The following is a 21,770-nucleotide window of genomic DNA, read 5'->3' on the forward strand; positions in this document are numbered from 1 at the left end:
ATTTCTCTCTAAAGTGAGGCGATTAGCTGAGAAGCAGCATCTGGAGTTGGAGGGAAGCAAAGAAAATCCAGCAGAAAGCAAAGAGTTGGGGGAAAGCTTGCCAAAGAAGTGCCAGCCTGTAGGAAGGGGTCTATTACAAATCAGAAAGCAGCAGCTAATGCAGAGAGATCAATCCTCATTTCCGTGACGATGTTTAAACTTAAAACTACATAAAACTACCAGTAGCCACCACAGCTGAGATTTTAATACATTACCTTAAAATTAAATTACAATCAGCTTTGAGCAGAAGAGGCCTTTCCCCTAGCAAGCACCAGCTGCAGAGCCAGGCAGAGCACATGTTTTTGGGACAAAGAGTCACATAAATGCCTGGATCAGAGGACATACAGATACCCTGGACTGAGGTATCTGCCATTCTTTACACACTCCTCTACAGACCACTTCACTCTGTCTGCCTTTCTCTCATTGAACAAAGGTGGTGGGGAGTTTTAGTGACAAATAAAGAATGTTTCTCTCAGGCCTGCCCACCTCCTAGGATGCAACAGATAGATAGTTCATTTTTGAGCACTTACAGATGGGTAAACGCAGCAGAGTTCATTACCCACTAGCTATTCACACCAGCTCCCATCCTTGCTTGCTGGCCAGTCATGATGGGCTCACTCTGGTAGCAACAGCATCTAGGAATCATTTATTTTTGCTCAGTCTTTTGGGGATATGCTTTAAACATCTGCTGATCCAAAATATAGAAGACAAGTAACAACATCTCTGTCTGGCTGCTCATTTCAAAGCTCTAGTCCCAAAAGCCAGTTCCAGCTCAGTTTAATCCTTGATCAAAGGAGTACAATTTAGCATTGGATTAGCAATTCTCTTATTTAAATCTGTCACTAAGAAATGCAGGTGACTTAAGTCAATTCTATATATTTCAACCAAAGCCACTGAAACTTTATCAGGTAGTACAAGGATAACATTCTTTTAACCTCTGTTACAATATCAAGCTACCATTTCAGTGTTTTGCAGGTACAAATGCATTCACTCTCCCAGTCTTTCCTAACTTCCCTGGAAAACTGCTGAGAAAAACCCTTCATGTTGCAACATTACTGCAGTTCCTTCAGATTGCTTGAGAAAAAAAATAACTGGGAAAACTAATAGGGCACCAAATTTTCTCTTGGCATCACGTCACTAAAATAGACCCCAGGGCTATGTTTGATCAAAGCACAAAGCACAAAGGTGTCACTCTAGGAGATGGAAAGCCTGCCTGTGCCACCCTGTTTGACTGGAACCACGAAGCTCCTACCAGGGCAGAGAGAAGCCTCCAAACCAAGGAGAAAAAACAAAGAAGCATCATCATAAACTGCCAAAACAAATTATGTCAAATACAAATTTATAGATGGGAAAGAAGCCCAGGCCCAGGTCCACCAGAGGAGGATGGTAACCCCAGGGTGAACATGCCCTCGTGTGCAGCAGAATGTCCTGCTGATGCTTCTGTGTAGGGGTATTACCTGCACACTCACCAGAGGAATGAGCACAGCAAGGCAATCATATTCCATGTGCTCTCTTAGCAACCCCAGTAATCAATATCAAGTGCAGCAGTCCTCAGGCTCCTGTTCTGTGCTTGGGTCTGTCTCATAGAGCTGAAGCCTTGTTCTGATACTTTTTTATGTACTACACAAGTTACACACAGGAATTGCACCCCAGACTGAGGGTCTAGCCTGCCTCAGAAACATGCGTTGTGTTCATGCCAGAGTTTTGTACCTGCCCTTGCAGAGCTCCTGTATGTTTACACACAGATCCCTGCACCATCTAGGAAGTCTCTCTCCCTTTAAGTGAGGCTAACAGCTGAATTTGTGCATTCAGTAAAGCCTATGTCAATGATATCCAAGTTACAGTGAGCCTCTCAAAGCTGTTATTCTTTAGAGGTCCCTATAAAAATGCAGATCGTCTTCCTTTACACCAAAGGACTTTGATCTGTTTCAGGACTGCTGCCGGCAGTAAGGGCTGAATCCAAGAGCAGAGCTCCTGGCAGTCTGCGAGGGCTCCGGGTCCCATAAGATGTACGCCTTTCAAAATCAAAGGCAAAACATGGGACTGAGCACTGTGCTGCAGAGTGCCCTGGGAGCTCGGCAGCCACACCAACATCCACCACAAAAATTCAGAGACTATTTAACACAGAACTAGGCTGAGGGTGAGGAACCCCAGATCACAGTCCAGCACACAAAAAACCTTCACTTCTCATCCCATGCATCACTACAGGATTGTGAGACTGGAAGCTTGTCCAGACTCAAATTAACTTACTCTGAGATATTTTTGTTCCTCAAATCTTCTCAAAGTTTATTTTCTGCCCATTGTTCTGCCAGGTTTCCCATCCTTTCAACCCACTCTCCTCATGGAGGGAGGGCAGGGAGGGACAGACATCATGATTCCCAAACAGTTTGGTGGAGTCTGGCAAACACCCAAGCACCTCTCCCTGCACACAGCTCCCACATGGGAGGAGGGAAACCTGGTGAGACTCTGTGGCACACCTAAATCCACTTTACTGCAATAATAACCATCGCAGATGGACAGCATAGAAATCCAGACTCGGGGGGGGGGGGGGGGGGGGGGGGAAGGAATATCTAGCCTCTGTAAAATAAATGACATGCAAGAAAATAAAATAATCTTACTCTCCCCCATCAAAGCACATCGAGGGTGACAAACACAGACCACATCGTTTTATTCCTCCTGCCCAGCTAAAGAAGAGTAAACATTGAAGTGAGTCCCCTCCAAGTCCCTCTCTCAGGCAGGAGTGAGCTGCTCAGCTCTGCTCTCACCGTACCTTTACTCCTCCGTCTCACCACCCCGAGCCGGCACTTGAGCGAAACAGCGAACATCTTCCCCGCCCGCAGCCTCCAGCGCTCCGCTCATATGGCTCGGTGCCGCTCTCCCTCCGCACCCCTGCCTGGCTCTGCAAGGGGCTGCTGGCTCGAAGTTCATTTATGATTACTGTGAAATGGAGTCGTGCTTTATGTAGTGGCAGAGGGAGTGAGAGGGAAGGGATCTGGGGGGAGGATGGCAGAGAGAGCCAGAGGGTGCACAGACCCTTTCCAGTACTTTCAGTGTGGGGCTGTTTTGCCTTGTTATCTTGTCGAGATGAATACATTCACTCCATGATGTTTATAAACCTATTGCCAGTCTCCTGCTGTTAAGAGCTGGGAATCTGATACCACATTAACATATTAATTTGCAAAGTAACATTATTCCTTAGCACATATGGGTGCATGCTTGTGCTTCACCAGAAAGCTAATCCGGAGCTTACTGGAGCAAAGGAGATAAAAGCCCTCAATTTCACAGAATCAGTTCACCCAGCACCAGCACACGTGCCATGAGACTGTGCTGGTAACAGCCCCAGCAGCACTGCTGAAAATAAAGCAGTTTTTTGCAGTAGAACTTTTCTGCATCTGCAGAAACCATTAGCAATGCCCTGTAGATGTGAGGGTGAGGCCGCCATCCCAGGAACACACAAGCCACACGTTGAACATCAGCACCCCAAACAGCAGGATGTATCACAAGTGCCAACCCTTACTCGCAGAGATGGGATGATGGATCATCTTGGAGATCTTTGCTGGGGATGGAGCAGCCTTGGAGCAGTTGAGGGTTGCACCTTGAATATCACTTCTTACCATGGTCTTAGAGGAATTCAAAGGCACCTCCAAGGAACCCATGGGGAAACATCAGATTTATAGAAGAAAGCCCCATTATTAAATCAATACTTGAGGGCTAAAGGCTTTCAATAGATGGACATTTGGGGAGTTTATCAACACAAAATCTGAGTGCCTTCTTTAGCCAACATTTCTGGTGATCCCACAGATGACTTAGGAGGTTGTTAATTTTTTTCCACAGACCCAGTGCTGCAGGCAGCAACATGCTGCATCTTTTCAGGAGGCCCCTTACGGAGGTGACACAGAATCAATGCTCTGTTGCTGAGTCTTTGCACTGACTTACCAGGGTCACCCTCCCACATTTTAGTCTGGAAGCACACATAACACAATTTGGTAAATTCAAACTCAAAGGTGTAAATTTGGAACTAAAGGAAAACGTAACGTGGACTGACCCAGAAAGCATTCCAGCAAGGAAAGGGCTGCAAAAGAGCTGCTTTGGACACGTGTCAGTGTTAGCAGCACAGCACAATTGACAATCCCAGAGGAGCTAACACTGAATTTCAAATTAAAGAATTCCAATTATAAACCCTCAAAACTCAATCAACCCTCAATGCTTCAGAGATCAGGCTTTATGTAACAGCACGAGAAATTTTCTTCTTGATTCCATCTTGCCTTCTTTAAAATACAGAGTTGAAAGCACTGACAGGTGTGTACATGTATATTAAATACAGATAAATTTAGATGCAATGTATGCATTTAAAGCCCTATTCAGAAGATGAAAAGCCTGAGCCCGTTTGCATGGCTTAAGAAACACACGTGTGAGGCTCACGATGGTTTGAGGCATGGGGCCAGGCAGGAAGGCTTCTCCTGCTGCTCCTGCCATGGCTATGAAAGCCCAAGGGGGCTGAGCAGATTCCACAGAGCTCCAAATACCCAATATCTGAGACAACTAGAAAGCAAACCCCCAGCTCCTCGTGAAGAGTTGCTTGCTCTGTCCAGGTTGCTGCTGCTTCTTTTGCCTCTGCTGAGCACACAGATCTCCCAGTTATTCATGAAATCATTGAATCAACCAGGCTGGAAAAGACCTCAGAGTCCAACCTATAATATTTTCACTGTAGCTGTAGCAGAGGAAATTACACACTTTTCCCAATCATTTTGTGCCAGATTTTGTGTGCTTCATGACACCGAAGCACCAGCCTATGCATAAGTCTAGAGGAACTGTGCCATTTCATGCTCTAAGTTGATCACTGGGATTTAAACACGTTCAGAAACAAACCTGAATATTAAGATCCAGTCTACCCTCCTCTGAGAGGCTCAGGGAGCTTCTTCATTTGGGGGACTGCCTGGATGTCCCAAGACAATTTGCTTTAACTTGGAGGAAATTCCAGTTGCAAATAAAGAACAGCTGTTCCTCTTTGATACTGAAGCAAGTGTGTTTTCAGCTCTCCCACGTATAAATCTAATCCTCATTTCGGCTAAGGAAATGACTGTGGGGACACTGGTCATCAAGAGTGCACAATAGGAGGAGTGAGAAATGCAGCAATTAAGCTAAGAGGATAAAAAAGCCTTTGTATAGTGGGAAATCTATTACCATTTATCATGTCTGGTATTTGAAGTTGTTCTGATGAGCCATCGAATCCATTGCAAATAGTGCAAGAGGATGATGAAACCAGATATAGAGCATGTTTCAGAAAAACACCATGTGATTAATGAATAGACAGCATTCAGAATCCAGGGGTGTACTGCTGCGCTTATCTGCCTGGCAATAATTACACTTTTTCTGTAAGAGCCAACTGTGGAGAAATGGCGAAGAAGAAAACAGCCTTCTATTAATGCAAACATTTAAAAACACGCAGCAGAACAAAACTAAAGGAGCAGAAAACACTGAAAGCAGAGCTCACATTAAATTAGTTGGGTTTTAGCTCGAGCTTGCCACACAGTTTGTTTCCTTCCTCAGGAATAATAATGCAAAAATTCCCCCGTGTCTAATATGTACCCTGAAAATTACACACTCTACTACGGGGGGGTTTTAACTGGCAGTATTTCCTTACTAGCAGGTATGGTTATGGTTGAATGCATTAATGTTACAAATACTGATAATGCTGCCTTTGTGAATTTGTTCAGATTATTTTCATCTTCTCTTCTCTAGTTTAATGGGTGTTGCAGCCTTATTTTAGACGTGCTTCACTTCGGTATGACTCTGGGCACAGTCAGCAGGCAGAGGCATTAAATGGGTTCTGAGGAGAGCACTGCAGATTTGTGTGGAAAGGCAGATTTATTGTTTCTTTTCCTTCCTTCCTTTCATTTCATATTTGCACACTGTCTGCAAAAAGTACAAAAAGTGTTAGCAGACACTGGGCTAACAGACTTTTATCATCACTTCAGATTAGACTACATTAAACTGGATAACCAGTGTATGTCTTCCATTTAAAAAGAGAGCAAAATAAACAAAGTTCTCTACAGGTAGTTTTGTTCTATAAATAGCTTATGAGTAACTTCTCCTTGGAATGATCTCAGGTATCAGTAACAAAAGATATGAAAGACTCTCCCTTCTTACTACTCCACCTTGTTAAAAACTTGCCTTTAGTAAACGCATTTAGCTGAGTAACTGTCACAGAATCACAAATTCACCAAGGTTGGAAAAGACCTCAAAGATCATCAAGTCCAACCTGTCACCCAACACCTCATGACTACACCGTGGCACCAAGTGCCACGTTCAATCCCCTCTTGAACACCTCCAGGGATGGTGACTGCACCACCTCCCTGGGCAGCACATTCCAATGGCAAACAACTGGCCAAAACCAGACTGAAGGTATCACTTTAAAATATTAATGTCATAGTGCATATTAAGATAAGCCACCACAATTAGAACTGTAAAATTGTTTTCTTTGTAAGGGTCATTTAAGATCATCAGCGCCAACTGTTAGAGTAGAGTAGAGTAGAGTAGAGTAGAGTAGAGTAGAGTAGAATAGAATAGAATAGAATAGAATAGAATAGAATAGAATAGAATAGAATAGAATAGAATAGAATAGAATAGAATAGAATAGAATAGAATAGAATAGAATAGAATCAATAAGATTGGAAAAGACCTAAAGATCATCAAGTCCAACCTGTCACCCAAGACCTCTAACTACTAAACCATGGCACCAAGTGCCACGTCCAATCCCTTTTTGAACACCTCCAGGGATGGTGACTCCACCACCTCCCTGGTCAGCCCATTCCAATGGCTAACAACACTTTGTGTGAAGAGCTTTATAAAGATACAGGACAGGACAGGACAGGACAGGACAGGACAGAACAGAACAGAACAGAACAGAACAGAACAGAACAGAATAGAATAGAATAGAACAGAATAGACCAGATTGGAAAAGACCTTCAAGATCATCAAGTCCAACCTATCACCCAAGACCATCTTATCAACTAAACCCTGGCACCAAGTGCCTCATCCAGTCTCCTCCTAAACACCTCCAGTGGCGGTGACTCCACCAGATCCCTGGGCAGCCCACTCCAATGGCCAATCACTCTGTTAACCCAACACTGCTAGGTTAGCACCAAACCATATCTACATTAGCTGACAATAGATATTCCCCTAAGAGTTTGCATGCTCATTGAGAGGTATAGAAGAAAATTGTGTGCCAAATGTGGCATTAAAGCATTTGGAGACAAAAAGTCTGCCCTGGATAAGCAAGTCAGATCAATGTTGAAACAACAAATCAAATATCTTGAATTCCTCAAAACATACTCAGGCTGAGCTTATCCATAAAAAAATCTGATATCCCATGTACTCATACGATGCAGTATGCTAGTGATGAAACTCTCCTGCCTGATGTGTGAATTCCCACAGAAACATCTATATCCTCTGAGTAAAGCAGAGCAACACCAACTTGTCACAAGCTGCTCACCCCCTCCCCACAGAGACTAAAGAGACCCCAGGCTCCAAATTCATTGCACCTCAGTGACTGTTAAATCAAATATGCTCCTAACAAATGCAGTTAGATCAGGGTTGGGGGTCAAACTGACAGCTTGGCAAAGCCAAGTTGAACTTATTTCCTATGTATTGATGCTGTCAGTAACAAAGCTTTGCGGGAAGATGCTCTGCCCACACTGACACCTGTACTGCTTTAACTGATTACCCTTAATAAAGGATCCCAGTGACAGCGTGAACAATGGTTGGGTTCATCGAAACCATGCTCAATTAGTAGACAATTCCCAAAAGGAAATGGTCTAAATGATGCTTTACATGTACCTTGCCTGGTCCTAATTAGCATGGCTGCAGCTTTCCCTTGTGCAGTGCCACGGCTTCCAACCGAGCAACATTAGGGAGGAGGGGAAAGTTTGATGTGGCACTATTAGGTTTAATTACCCTGACAGTAACTTAGGAAGGTGACAGTCTGTCATCAAATCATGTTCAGCTAAGTAGACAAACAGGCTTCAGTCATTAACCTTCACCCTCAGTATTTTGAAAATCCTTATTTTTGCTTCCACAGATGACTTCTCTGACACAGTCTCTGAGCAACCTATGCAACTTTTTACAAACTCACAAGCTCCACAGAAGGCCAGCTCATGAGAAATGCCATGCTTAATTTTCAGCTGTACAAAATTATTTCCCCAAATTAGAACTTCTCCAGACCCTCTATCAACAGCTTCAAGAAATAAGCAAGAGTCTCTTTGGAGAAATGGCCAATTCTCACCATTACAGTTGCTGAGACTGTGAATGCAACCACATGTAAGCACCACTGTCCCACAGTTTCAAAAGTAATAGTCATGAGACTGCACTGAGGGGCTAATGGTTTGTGTATCTGATTAGACTGAGGCTAGAATTCAAAGAACATGATTTAGAGATGAGTGAAGGCTAGAGGTGAAAGCTGTGTGCTGATGACGTCTTCCTAGTTGTCCTCTCCGTAATTCACACACCAGATTGGCAGGAAGGCTGAATGTGTAGGATTTTATGGGCACTTTTCTGCAATTCAAGTTGGTGAATGGCATTTGGATTATGTCCCAAAGCTAAGGCAGCAGCTAATTTAAACATTCACATCTATGTTCCCTTTTTGAGCTTCCAACCTGAGCCCTATCAGTATTACTTAGACATCTTCTACTATAATTATTTCATCAGCTGACAAGAACATCTTGAGAATTCATGTGTAGAAGTATTCTTATATTCCTCCTGGTAGTATTTCAGTTGTGATGCTGCAGTTTTATCAGCATCCACAGCACACCAAAGGCTCAGGTGCTTGATGCCCAGCCCAGTTTTTATTTCCCTGTTTCTGCACAAGACAGGAGTGTAAGAGAAGCCAGGTCCCTGTTTGGAAATGCTGCTGCAATAGCAGTAAATAACAGCAGCTATTTAACTGCATGAAAATATTGTACACATTTGGAAATGGGGTTAGGAGAGCTGTGTTACCCCCAATGAGCAGCGGTCAAAGTGGCACTGCCTATTGCCCATGGTAAGACACATGGTCTGGCAGGTGGAACACTGGTGCTGGGATTCAGCCTCTGACCACAGTTTATTCTGCCAGGAAATGCTGAAGCTGTTCTTTAATAATTAAATGGTACAGTATGTTTGTTCAATCTGCAAATCCATGGACAAGGCATCAGTCTTTCCAAGGAGACAGCTGAGTCTCCTGAAGCAAGAAATTAAAACAGTCTTATCTGCATGTGCTGTGTTGCCACTCGCTCTGACTGCCAATTTCCTTAGAGGAATCAAAGCCTCTTGCAAATGCTGACTGCAGATGCCAGCCTACACATGAGCACCCCAACTTTCATGGATGCACTCCCAGCAGACTTTTCACTGTATTTTACAAGTCATTGTGCTAATGAAGCAATTAGCTAGTACAGCTCCAGACAGTTAGCATGCCAGAGGCCAAAAGTCATTTCCCTTTTAAGCAGGTTCTGGTTGCCTAGTTTAAGTGCCAGCTGCAGGCTTTTACTGCAAGGAGAGTTAAAATACAATACACAACTCTAACTGTTACTTACAGAGCACCCTCAGTCCTCCCAGCCTCAAAAAAGGATGATAGGAAAGCTGCAGTCACTGCAACACGCAGCTTAGCTTCAAAACTGAACAGCCTCACTTTTCGATGTATTATGTAAAACCTTCACGCAGAATCGGTGGTGTTTCTGCTAGGAAGTACAGGTACCTTTTAAAGCAGCAAACTTGCTGTTACTGATGTCTAGCACCCAGTAAAAACCTGCTTTTGTTTTGCAATCAAAAGATTAAAAGTTCCAAGTTGCACAATTATTAATCAGGAGCAGAGTGTTCAGGAGGTGATAAGAAGCCATGAAACTGAAATTTATTATTACCATTAAGCACTGCACCAATATACTTGCTTCTGTAGACCTCATCTGCTGGCTCATTTTGCCTGCATTTTTCAAATGCTCCTGCATAGCACTGAGTATGGTTTGAGCAGAGGAGATGCAACAATCACAGAATGTCTTCATTTAAAACTGTTACAGACAGGTTTCTTTTTCGAAACAATGGCAGTAAAGGTGTTTCACTCACAGGAACAAATGATTTAGGAAAAAGCAGACTATTGGTGTTTTGATCCCCTGAAATCAAAACCAGCTGTCTGCCCTCCACAAAACCATCTGGAAGGTTTGCCTTGCTCAAGTTACTAGGAATACACAGATGAAGGTTTTGGCCTGTGTTTTTAGTGGGCATCAAGCAAAATTATCCCTGTCCACCATCAGATCTAACGACCACATCCACTGCCGTGTATACCTGGCGCTGATTTCTTGTCTGCAAAACAGCCACACCAGTTTATTCTGGCAGAAAACTTGCCCACCAGTGGCTTGTCCTGTATTGAACTGGGAGCCAACAGCACAGTAGGGAATTGAGTCCAGTCCTCATTAAATGCATGTGTCCAACTGAAAACTCACCATTGCTTTTTCCTACCTTAAGCATGTTTCCATTTACACTAGGCTTGAGTTTTGTACCCCATTTGACAGTAGGTGCAGGTTTGCCAGCCCCTATTGTTACCAGACTCAGAGAGGCACCATCATGGAGATGGCCCAGTGCTCACTCTTCCAAGAATTGAGTGCACCTATAACTGACTAAAAACTTGTTTGGGAAATGCCATCTCTAACCATATGAGTATGCAAATGCTTATTCTTAAAGAAAAAGGCTGTCTGCCTCATTAAACATTTTTACCTTTACCCATTTCTGTGGAGCTAATTACAGTCGATCCCACAATAGAACAGCTGGATTGAATCTGATCACTACAGTGATCAGTCCTCTGAAAGCTGAAACCTGCAGCTTTGATTTAGCCCCTCTCTAGTGCTTAGCTTTATGTGAAAGGTGAGAAAGAGGCATGCAGAAATTCATGGAAAGCTTTACAGTAAGGAAGTACCTTCATCAGGGCAAGATTACAGAGATTTAAGAAACTCATCTACTTGTCTTCTTTTTGCAAATATTAGCCTTCAGCAAAGACACAAAAGCATTTGTCTTTATTCTAAAGAGGATATTATCAGCTAATTAATTTCCAGCACCAAACAGTCCAAATGAAGATGGGTTTAATTGCTGAAAACGATGAAACAGAATATTTTCATGCAAAATTTATGTTTGGTTGCAATGGATTGGTTCTGTTTGATCAAAACCTTCCTCTTTACAACTGCCTTTGCTTGAAGTTAGAGATCCCATAACCTTTCATGAGGTTTAGGCACCTTTGAATCTCCAGTGTACATCTGAGATCCCCTTTCCACAGCCAGTGCAGGACGTGCAAGTGCAATGCCCAGGAGGACCTGTAAATAATGCAGCTTCATGATCCCAATAGCGGAGAAGGAGATCTGAGGCGCTGAGGCTTTGAAAGAGCACCAGGCTTCATGTAGGAAATACAGGTTTCTCCTTCTGCTGGTCACCACAAGGGAAATAATTTTGAAAGGCTGAAAAAGGGCAACTCTTTCTAGCTCAATAGACCTGTTTCTGTGTTGTGATATGAGCATAACTCCTAGTAACTGCTTCATTTACAGTACACTCACTACCACAGGGCACAGGCAGAGAGAGGATTATTAGGGCCTCCAGACTCCTGCCTTTCTCAGGACTCTTATCTACAAACATCCCTGCCTCAACACTATTAACCCTGGCTTCTTCAGAGCTGCACATTAATTCCTGCTGTTAGGTTTCCCCTTTCCAGCAGTAATGCTGCTCCCATTCGCAAGACACTCAGTGCCAGGTCTCGGAGTTGCCCCAGGACATGAAGCAGGTTAAACCTCAGCTGCCTGAAGCACTCCAGCACCATTCCCAGGGCAAGATCAAGACCAGATAGTGCAGCACATGTGCACCCAGACTTGTGCCAATGCTCTGTCAAAAGGATCTTTGTCGCTTGCCCATCTTTTCCCCTTCCCTGATGTACAGCCTTGTCCAAATCACTTCACATCCTTCATTCCCATATAAAAACCCAAGCATTTATTTAGGGGTTCCTCAAGATACTATTTTAGCTATCATCACATTTACCAAACAACATCTTCACACCCAGGGGTACACAGAGCACAAAGAAGAGCCCCGTTGGAAGCAGAGAAGCAGAGGAATACACAAATCTCTTTTCCCAGCTTCTGAATTTATGGCTGGAAACTAAACTATCAGCTTCACAATGATTTACTGCTGTACAACAAGGCCCCTGGGATGTAAACAGAGGAGACAAACCTGCAGGACAATAAATTGCTACAAACCAAATTGTCATCAGAAAACACATAAAAGCCATGTGAAAACAACCCTGTTAATGGAACACAGTGGGCCTTATGGCAGCTGCTTTTCTGCTATCATGAAGTACAGGTGCTTCTTCCAAAGCAAATGGGACACTCCTGTCCCTGGCCTCCACCGTCAGCACTACCTGCAGTTTTTCCTATCTCCTTCACTGCCTGGGATCTAGGACATACCAATGGCTTCATGTCAGCTTTCCCTCATGATGTTCAGAGTACCAGCCCCCAAATCCTGATGATAAGACATTTTTGAAAGGCTACCAAGTTTCCTCAGACCCAAAGGCACCTAGAGCACCTGTACCCTTTGGACAGCCTGGTGATGTAGCTTTGGACTCTTTTGTTAGTGTGGTCTCACTCAGGCCAGATATCTAGTTGAAGACATTTGTCTTCACCCTAAGGATCAGGTGGGACAAGATTGGCTCTGAGAGGAGCCCATTAGCAATCACCACAGCTCATGATCTACTTTGCTTGGCAGGACCAAATCTCTGTGAGTCTTCACATCCCTCCAAGCCCCAGCACTCATGAACTTCAAAGCCACATGAAATTCAGAAACAATTCTGGCGAGCTCAGCCAGTGGCTTTACAAGGATGGCTTGGTTTTAATTATGTGCCTGGGGGATTTCTTGTGGGAGGATGAAGCAACTAGGTCTGGCATCACTTAGCAATAAAAGGGTAGGAGTTTAACACAGATGATCTGAAAGGCTGAGCAACATCTCTCTGAATATATTTGTTTTTATTTATCCTAGAACCTGTATAGCTCTTGTAGCCAATACTAGGTGGAAAATCAGAAGAATAAATGTATCCTAGCTTTCAGAGGGAGTAAAGGGAAAACAAAAATCTTCAGTATCAATTTTGATTTCCCATAGCATTACACTTTATGTACATGTGACTCTATATACAGAGACCTAGCCCAGTGAAAAGAGAGCTCTGATAGTTGGCATGCCCTTCTAGGTCACTGCCAGTTCCCCGCTCCTGTCCCAACTTTCTCCCTCTGCTAAGGATAACATGAGTTCTTCCCAACCAGCCTTTGCTGAATCTGCCTTTCTGCTTACACACCACAAAGCCAGGCAAATCAGCACTGCTTTGGAATGGGGGGGGGGAGTGGGGAGGGAGGGAACAAAACAAAGAAATCCAGAGAGACTGTCTGCAGGGAAATCCAAGGAGCTATGAGATGAGAAAACCAGAGGCAAAGAGGAATCCTTATGAAAATGCATGAGATGTAAAAAAAACTGCCAGGCCAATTAAACATGCCTAAATGCAATCAGATATTATCCCAATGCCACTGTCATGTCCTATTGTTCTCCACCTTCCCTTTGTTCCCCTTCTCCAGTCTCTTGAAGAGCAGCTTGCCAGCAGTCCCCAGTCCCTCCTGTGTGACCTCTCAACCAGTGACAACTGCACACGTTACAGGCTGATGGCTCCTTGCCCTGTGTCTTTGCACAAACTGCTTTTTTGCAGTCCTTGGCCAGCTGAAGGCATTTCTGCTTTCTGTGCACTGCTCCTGAAGAAGGCACACGAATGTGGAGAGCCTGCGGGGAGTGGGGGCTGGCTGGCGCCTCTGTAAACACCATGCTAATCTGTTTAAGATATTAGACTCCCATTTATGTGTTTTTAATAATAAAAGCAACATTTAAATGCCGCCAAGGTATCAGAGCGACAGTAGCAGACGCAGAAGAGCCACCGCCACCACATAAACAATGGGAAATGCTCTCTTATCTTTTCATACCACCAGGCCTCCAGGCTGCAAAATAAATGATTGCATTCATTTACATTTTATTGTGGAGACATAACTGGCTGGAATAACTGCCAGCAGAGAACCTGACTGCAGGAATGCACTGCTTTTCTCCCCATTTGCTTTAACAAATGCCTTTTTTTCTGGCAATCCATCTCTATCACCGTTGTCTGGATGGCAGAAGGGGCATTAACCCACTACCCATCTTGCATTTCAGGAAAAAAAGCCAGCAGTTCAGCTTTCCACAAAGCCTCAAGCTAGCAAAGTGTTACAGAGTAGCAGAGACTGTGGGAGACAGACTGTTCACCTAAAGCATATTCAGGCAGTAAAGCCAAAACTTTCTCAATCACCCCACAAGCCGCATAGAACAAGAGACATCTTCAATTTAGCCAGTCACTTATACTTCCCTTACAGTCAACAGAAAGGAAAAGGCTCTCCAGAGAATTCATCCTACAGGTTCAAGATGTCTAGTTTGGGTTGAGAACAACCAAATCCTCTGTTTTTCCTGCTAAGCAGCCAGGACCCAAAGCTCAGAGAGATCACTCCGTATGTCCAGCTGAGAGGGACTCAGGCTTTCTAACAGTATTGCCCACCCAGGTGGGCATCAACTACAGCTGTAAAAGAGATTTGTCTATCTTTTTGATAAAAAGAATAACCAAACAAATTAAGAAGAAACAAAACAGTCTCTCAAGTCAACACGCAAAAGCTTGGCAGATGGCTAGGATGTGGGCTGAATGCAAAACTCAACCCTGATGGGACCATGTTCCCAGACAGCAGGAAAGATCAGGGCTGAGCGTGAACCTTCTCAGCTGGCAACTGCCTATTAAAAAGATAAAGTGAAATACATAGAGGGTTAACAACAGTAATAACTGTCAATTTAGGGCTAGCCAACATTCTCCACTGTCTTGTTTTCTGACACCTAAATGTTTTACTGGGTTTTATTTCCTTTCTTTTCTGTTAACCAATGTATAACTAAAGATGATGTAAGAAATATGATGATGAATTTAAACAAAAATACTTGAGTATATTTCACTGGAAAAATGGTGACAAAACACATCTCAGACTCCTTACCTACCTGAGGTGGTACCACACCAGAAAATCTGGGCAACTGGAAGCAGAATGAGTGAATTAATAGGCGTGAAAATTAAATCAAATCAGTTCCTACAAGCAAAGAAGATCCAATTAGGAAGGATAACCTGTTCTCGCCACAGCTTATCCTTGAAAGAAGCAGAAACACCTCAGAGTGACCCAAGAAAGACATCACTAGAGAATCTGCCCGTGTTGCAATCCCACTGGGCTTATAGGCAGACCATTTAAATGCCCTCCAGGCTGACTGGCTTTAGGCCTGATCCAGGTCTCGGAGAAAGACAGCAAGATGTTCTGGAGCATGATCTCCTGATTACCATGGTGTAAAGAAGGCATTATACATGGAAGCAGAATGCAATGGTTTGAGCCTTTCATGCCACTTTCACCTTCGTATTTGACGACTTTCTACCACCCACCCATCTGATCTGAACCACTTTCACAATGCAGATTTGTAGCAGAAAACATTTCTCACATAGAAGGTGAGGCCAAGAGCAAGGTAGTCACCAGGGTGCCAGGCCTCAAGCTCAAAAGCCAACATCTAGCCCTGCCCCAATCTGTACAAACCTGGGCAAGTACACTAACATCTCTGTGCCCCAGGTCTCGAAATGTAATGAAGCCACACAGGTGCCCAGGGTGCTGTAAGAATGGAGCCATCAGAAACTCCCAGATAGGATCAGAAAAGCAGCTCAACAGAATTAGCTGGGTGAGAAAAAATAAGAGCAAGCCTGCAGAATGTTCAAAAGCTGCAACAACAGTACTGCAAACTACCAAACGTGACAGTGAAAAAACAGTGACCTACATTAGACATGAGCATAGCTTCATCTTAAGTGCAGTTTCATAAGCTCTTCATATCCCTTGGACGCTGGCAATGCAGAATGAAGGAAGCTGAGCCTGATGGCCAAGCGCACAGCCCTTCACGTTCTCCTCTGCTAGGTCACAGCCATCAGCAGACACTTCAGGCATGCTGGGCACACAACTGAATACTGTAAATGCCCACTTTTTACATTCTGGGCTTCTTTCATTTGGCTTTTTTATAGATAGACTAAAACCAGAATAATTTTCCATGATATTACAGCCACTGCATAGTGTGCTTGGCTCATAAGGATGGATATAACAGACCTGGGTCTGGAACAACTGTGGCCAAAGCACACTTGCAGCCAAAAACATCTCTCAGAAATGCAGCAACCTAAATTTCTCCATTTACCCTTGCTTCTGCATTGCAGAAATATACATAGTAAACATCCAGGCTTAAGTATCACAAAACACAGTATCACATATCAAACTAAAATAAATCTCAATGAGCTACATGCTCTCCCTCCATTTTAAGGAGCACCATCCCACCAGATGAAAGACTCCCTGGTGTCCCTTCTCCACACGTGCAAGATGCCACCCTTGCAAGCAAGGGAAGGTTTACAAAGGAGAGTCAGGCATGTCATTTCCCTGCCCTTACCACTTCTCTCACCAATATGTTTCAGCTTTTAAAGAGCAGGACAGCAGTGGCTGACTGTAGGAAGCTCTCCTGTCACATAAGCAATGGATATCAAACAGGCATGTTATCTCTGGGCTAGCAGGAGCATTCCCATTTCCTTACCACCAGTACAGAGATGCAGGCGGCACAAACCACCTGGGTCACAGAGTTCTCGGCTCTCCCCTTCCTCCTCCACCCTCAGCTCCTCTCTCCATCTCTTCCTCCTCCTCGATGACTTCATAAGGATCTTCAAAACCTTGTTCACTTTATTCATTTGGTCTCAAAGCCGCAGAGAGGGGACAGGATCTCCCTGACTTGTGTGTCTCAGCAGCTCCAGCTCCCTGGGAAGGAGGGACAGCTAGAAGCAGGCAGGTCACTGGGAGGCACGAAAGCGCTTGTGTGTGTATGCATGCGTGTGTCTGTGTCAAAAGCTTCTTTCCACCCAAAGAGAGAGTTTTGGGTGGCAGCAGGAGGGGGGAAGGAGAGAGAAGGATTTCTTTTGCCTCTGTCCATCCACAGCTCTTGCAGACAACGAGAGCAGGCTTGCTCATCAGCAGAGCTGATGATTTGGGAAAGCTCATAACTCACAAGGGCAGCAGATCCCGTATAGGGCTTTCAATGTCTGTTTTCGACAATACATGCATTCTGGCAGATTTCAAATGCTCCTCAGGCAAAAAGAGCCAGCATCAGCTCAGAAAAAGCAGTGACTCTTAAAGAATTTTGGCTTAATTTCAAAGATCAGAAATAGCTATCAGAGACAGCAAATAATATCTGTGTCTGTGAGAAACGCTAAATAACTGTGCGGTCTGTAGGAAAGGACCTTGGCTTTCCTGGACTTGTGCAATTACTCACATTCATCCAGCACCTTTCAGCAATCACTTTCTCATCAACAGCTTTAGAAAGAGTCAAATAATTTCTCCAGTTTCCTGCAGATTCTGAAACACTGCAAGGTGAAGTGGTTAGTCAAGACATTTTTAGCACAAGCACTGAACACATCCCTGCAAATAGCTCCTCTCCCTATTTCAGAAGTGTAGACTCTGAATGTAGAGCCTCTAAGTGTTTTTAAATGACCTTCTGATAACTTTAAGGGCTACAGCCAATAATGTGCAACCTGCCATGTCTACTCAGGGCCATGGCTGCTCTAAGACACCAGCCAAACCACAGAGAAGTATGCAAGAACCCTGTGTGGGAAGCTCTGACCCAATCTCCTGTCAATAGCAATGCCAAAGACGGAGAGCTCAGTCTCTTCCACTACTGCCATCCTGGCATTACAAACCAAGGCACAGGTAGAGCACTCCCCTTGAAAGAATAATTTTGTTTGGCAAATGACAGTTTTTAGAGTCAGGAGGCTAAGTGAAAAATAAAAGGCTGCCTGGGAGGCAGGCAGATGACAAACACACTTTTACTGCTGGCTTCTTAGCTGTAAACCAGACCATGAAACATGATTTCAGATAAACACTTAATAACCTGCTCATACTCATGGGAACCAACAGCAGAGGTAGATAATCACATCACTAATAGTCAGATCAACCCTGGGCCAAACTCTAAAGGTATTTTGGTGCTCAGTTGCTATTTGCAGGATGATCTTCCCTTGGAAAACTTTGGCAGCTAAGGCAGCTCCTGGCCCTGAGGCTATAGGACCTACAGGAACCCTCTGCCCTTGGGTCCTGCAGAGAATCAACATCCTCCTATCTCCTACACTGATGCCAAGGAAATATCTGTTGTGATTGTCTCCTGGTCATTTCAGGGAGGAAAGGTGATTTGAGAGCAATGACTGACAGCTTGGAAGAGCCTTATCCAACTAGGGCAGTGGGGTTAGTGGAGCAGAAAGGTTCTTCTTCAAGCAACCCTGTGTGGGATGGACATGGCTGTGCCTGGCAGCGGGACCAAGAGCCCATCAATAGGCCTAACACTCCATTTAGAGTGATATAATTAAAAACAAACCCTGCAGTAGAGAGTATTAATGGATGTACAAATTAAATTATCATGCACTTCATTTAAGGCATTATAAGTAGAGCCATTACTCTCACCACTGAGCAAGATGCCCACTGTCCTCATCTGAAGGGCAGCACAGGGCAGAGCATGTCCCACCACTACTAGTCTCTACCAGGCTCGGTTAACCCTTTCAGGCCTGAGCTCTTAAACTCAGATGTACCACATCAGCACTGCCACAGAGCAGATATCAGCAGCAAGCTTTGGCAGATGCAGTTTTCTCAGCTCATTAAGGCCCAGAATGTAATGAGACATGGCTCCAGACAAGCAGTGCTGTGCAAATTGCACCATCCCAGTAAACTGTGCCATCCCCACACATTCCTCTAAGGTGGAATTCTTCTACCTTTCTCCAGGGCAGTAGGTCATTTGTACTGCCTCATCTCGGCAGTTTGCCATGGTCAGAGCTGGCTTGGCTACCCAGGAGCAAAGGCAGCTCTTCTGCTGAGCAAGGATCTCCCTGCCTCCTCTCTGAGGCAGAACAGATGTGCCTGCTTCCCTTTACTCCATCCATGAGCAGCACCCAAATGAGAGCCTGCTCCTGGCAAACGCTCATCCCAGTTTGCACTGGTCTCTGCCCTTTGCAATCATGCTCTTCACAGGCATTGAGGCCTCATGCAGCACAGAAACCCCTTGCAGTTGTTCCCAGAGAAGATAAAGCCAGCAGCAGGCAGCAGAACTCAAAGGTGATTTGGTCCATAATTCCTGTTAACATGTAGGAAAACCCAACCTTAAGCACCCAGGGCAGGGGCAGGCTTTATCCTTATTCTTCCTTGCTCAGGGAGCTTCTTTGCATAATATTGAGCATACTGATATCCTTCCCTAGCTCCATCCCATACTCCTACCCCAGACTCTATTTTCTCTCCTTTCCTTTGGAGGATGGATGCAATCCTTCACTTAATCCTAATCAATGAGATTTATGAGTACAATTCCATGTTATTTTGATGGTTAATACTAGCACTAATGCTGCTGTCATGTCTACATAATTAATAACAACACTAATACTTCCAGACCAAGCTAAAAGTCACTTTATTGGTCTTCAATATCATTAGTTAGAGCTGACATAACCAATTCAAGCTGTTGTCCATACCAAGCCACCGCTACCATTTCTCCTATAAAAATTGATGGATTGGGGGCTGTACTGCAGCCCTGGCTCTCCATTCAGCTAACACTGCTGCAGTGGGTCATCTGAGAGATATCCCCTTCTCATTTAATTAATATCTTAGAGAGCTGCAGCAATACAGTGAGCAGCAGGAAAGCAAGACAGCATAGAGCAATACAAAGCATTTTGCTGAGATGAGCCCTCGGGAACCAAAGATGCAACTTGCCACGTCCCCTGGGACTGTAGATGCCGCTTGAACTTGGCTCATTCTGCATTTTCATACCTGCCACAGCATCGTGTGGCACATCACACACATGGATAAGGTCTTTGATGCAATGTCACTGCCTGCCTTAGTACTGAAACACCTGTAGAGCTGCTGAGAGGTTGGCGTCCACGTTCTTCAACCAGGGTCTGGATGGGCACTATAAAAGACGACAAGCCTCCATGAACCACACAGGCCTTGTAGGCTGCTTTTTCATGGTTAAGTAATCATGAGATCTCTTAATAACCTGTTTTGGAAATATTTCTGCTTTCTGGCCAGCCTGGCTGTTAATCCTGTAGTCTGTACTAACACTGCTTTCAAAATGCATTCTGCAGTCGGGGCAGCAAGTTGCTCTCCACTCATTTGAAAGCCAGAATCGTTGCCTCAAAGCACTAAAGATTTAAGGGCTGAAATATCCTTCAAAGCAACTTGCTAACTACTGCGGGTACTGGAAACACTTTGGTTTCTATTCAGATAATCACACAGTCATTTCATGTCCTATTCCCAATTAGCCTCACCTTCTGCTTCTCACAAATTGTCTGAAGCTGTTTGATTTGAGCCAACATTTGGGTAGAATTTAGGAAACTTCACTAATAACAGTTTAATATCACTGAGTTAATCCAAACTGTTTACTTCCCCCGCCTTTTCCAATCGCAGCCCTAGAGCGAGAGGATAGCAGCTATTAACTGTTTTCCAAAGCAAACCACGCATGTTTCAAATTGGTCTCAATTTAGCAGTTTTATTTTTGTGTTAAATGACAGGGAACAGCATTAGCACAAGGGTCATTACGTGAGTCAGCAGCACATGGCGGCTGCCTCTTGCCCAGCATTGCTGAGAACAGACTCCTGCTCAACTTCAGCCCAGCAATCCTCCACTCCTTCATGCTCCTGTTTAATCCTACACCTGACAACAGAACCATCCTACACCCTGTGCTCCCTCACCAGTGAGAGTCATTAGGGATTTCTCAGCGATGGAGCATCCCAGGTGATTTTGAACAGGAAGGCCACTGATGCTATTACTCTGAATTTTTAGCAAAAATAGGTGTGGTGCATTTGGGACAAACACATAAGAGAGGTAGGTGTTCAGCAGGAAGACCCTAAGGAGTCAGTGACGCAAAAGCACAGCCCTATTTGCCTACACCAGGCCACTCAAGTCACAGCTGACAGGTTTGAACATGCTCAAACCTCTGGTCTGTTTTTAGGCAGGCAGCCCTCAGGCAAAACTAAAGACATCATCCTCCAGGCATAGTGCTTGGAAGAAAGTTCCCAAAGCCAACAAGACAACCCATGCATCACTGACTGCTGCAGCACGGGTCTCAGTAAGCACATGCAACACACAGGTCTGCTCATTTAACACTGATCAAATGCCTCAAAACAAGGGGATACATCCTACTTCAAGTACTATTTCACTGGTAAGCCCTTGTCTGTTCCTTCTCTACCAAAATACATTTTGCTTGTTGCATGAGTCTGAGTTTCTGCTAGGCTTTGTGAGGCCAGAGACAGCACAAAACACCATCTTGCGTGCTGCAGTTATTAATCACACCATGCAGCACTGCTGTGAGTCTTCATGTCATGAAGCCTTCAACTGTGTTTAACACCAATCTGTGGCACTGATCCCCTCTGCACGTTTCTGCTGATGCCCTGCCATTTAACTCCATTCCCTCAGAGATTTTCCAGCTGATTCAAAGATCACGAGAAGCTTTTGAGAAGACAACCACCTGGTGTCTTGCAACTGCAGCATTTCAAGCAAATTAGTTTGGGGTTTTGGCTTTATTACAAAATAGCAAACATGACAATAAATCTAAGCAAC

The 21,770-nt window shown here is 44.3% G+C and overlaps 1 protein-coding gene across 5 annotated transcripts in view; it reads right to left on the reverse strand.

The window, feature by feature from the left end:
* GRIP2 (glutamate receptor interacting protein 2) overlaps positions 1-21,770 on the reverse strand; it is a 314,019-nt gene that overhangs the window by 141,940 nt on the left and 150,309 nt on the right. The window contains exon 1 of one of the 5 annotated variants that reach the window (XM_068154128.1): positions 16,732-16,882. The exons of 3 other annotated variants lie outside the window; for them this stretch is intronic. In XM_068154128.1, the coding sequence (XP_068010229.1) occupies positions 16,732-16,882 (151 nt within the window). Of the gene's footprint in view, positions 1-2,809; positions 2,957-16,731; positions 16,883-21,770 lie in introns of those variants that run through there. One more of the 5 variants, XM_068154130.1, reaches the window with a different exon arrangement.

Source organism: Melanerpes formicivorus, unplaced genomic scaffold, assembly GCF_026170545.1.
Source record: "Melanerpes formicivorus ecotype bairdi unplaced genomic scaffold, bMelFor1.0.p_v2 SCAF_28, whole genome shotgun sequence".
Taxonomy (NCBI): Eukaryota; Metazoa; Chordata; class Aves; order Piciformes; family Picidae; genus Melanerpes; species Melanerpes formicivorus.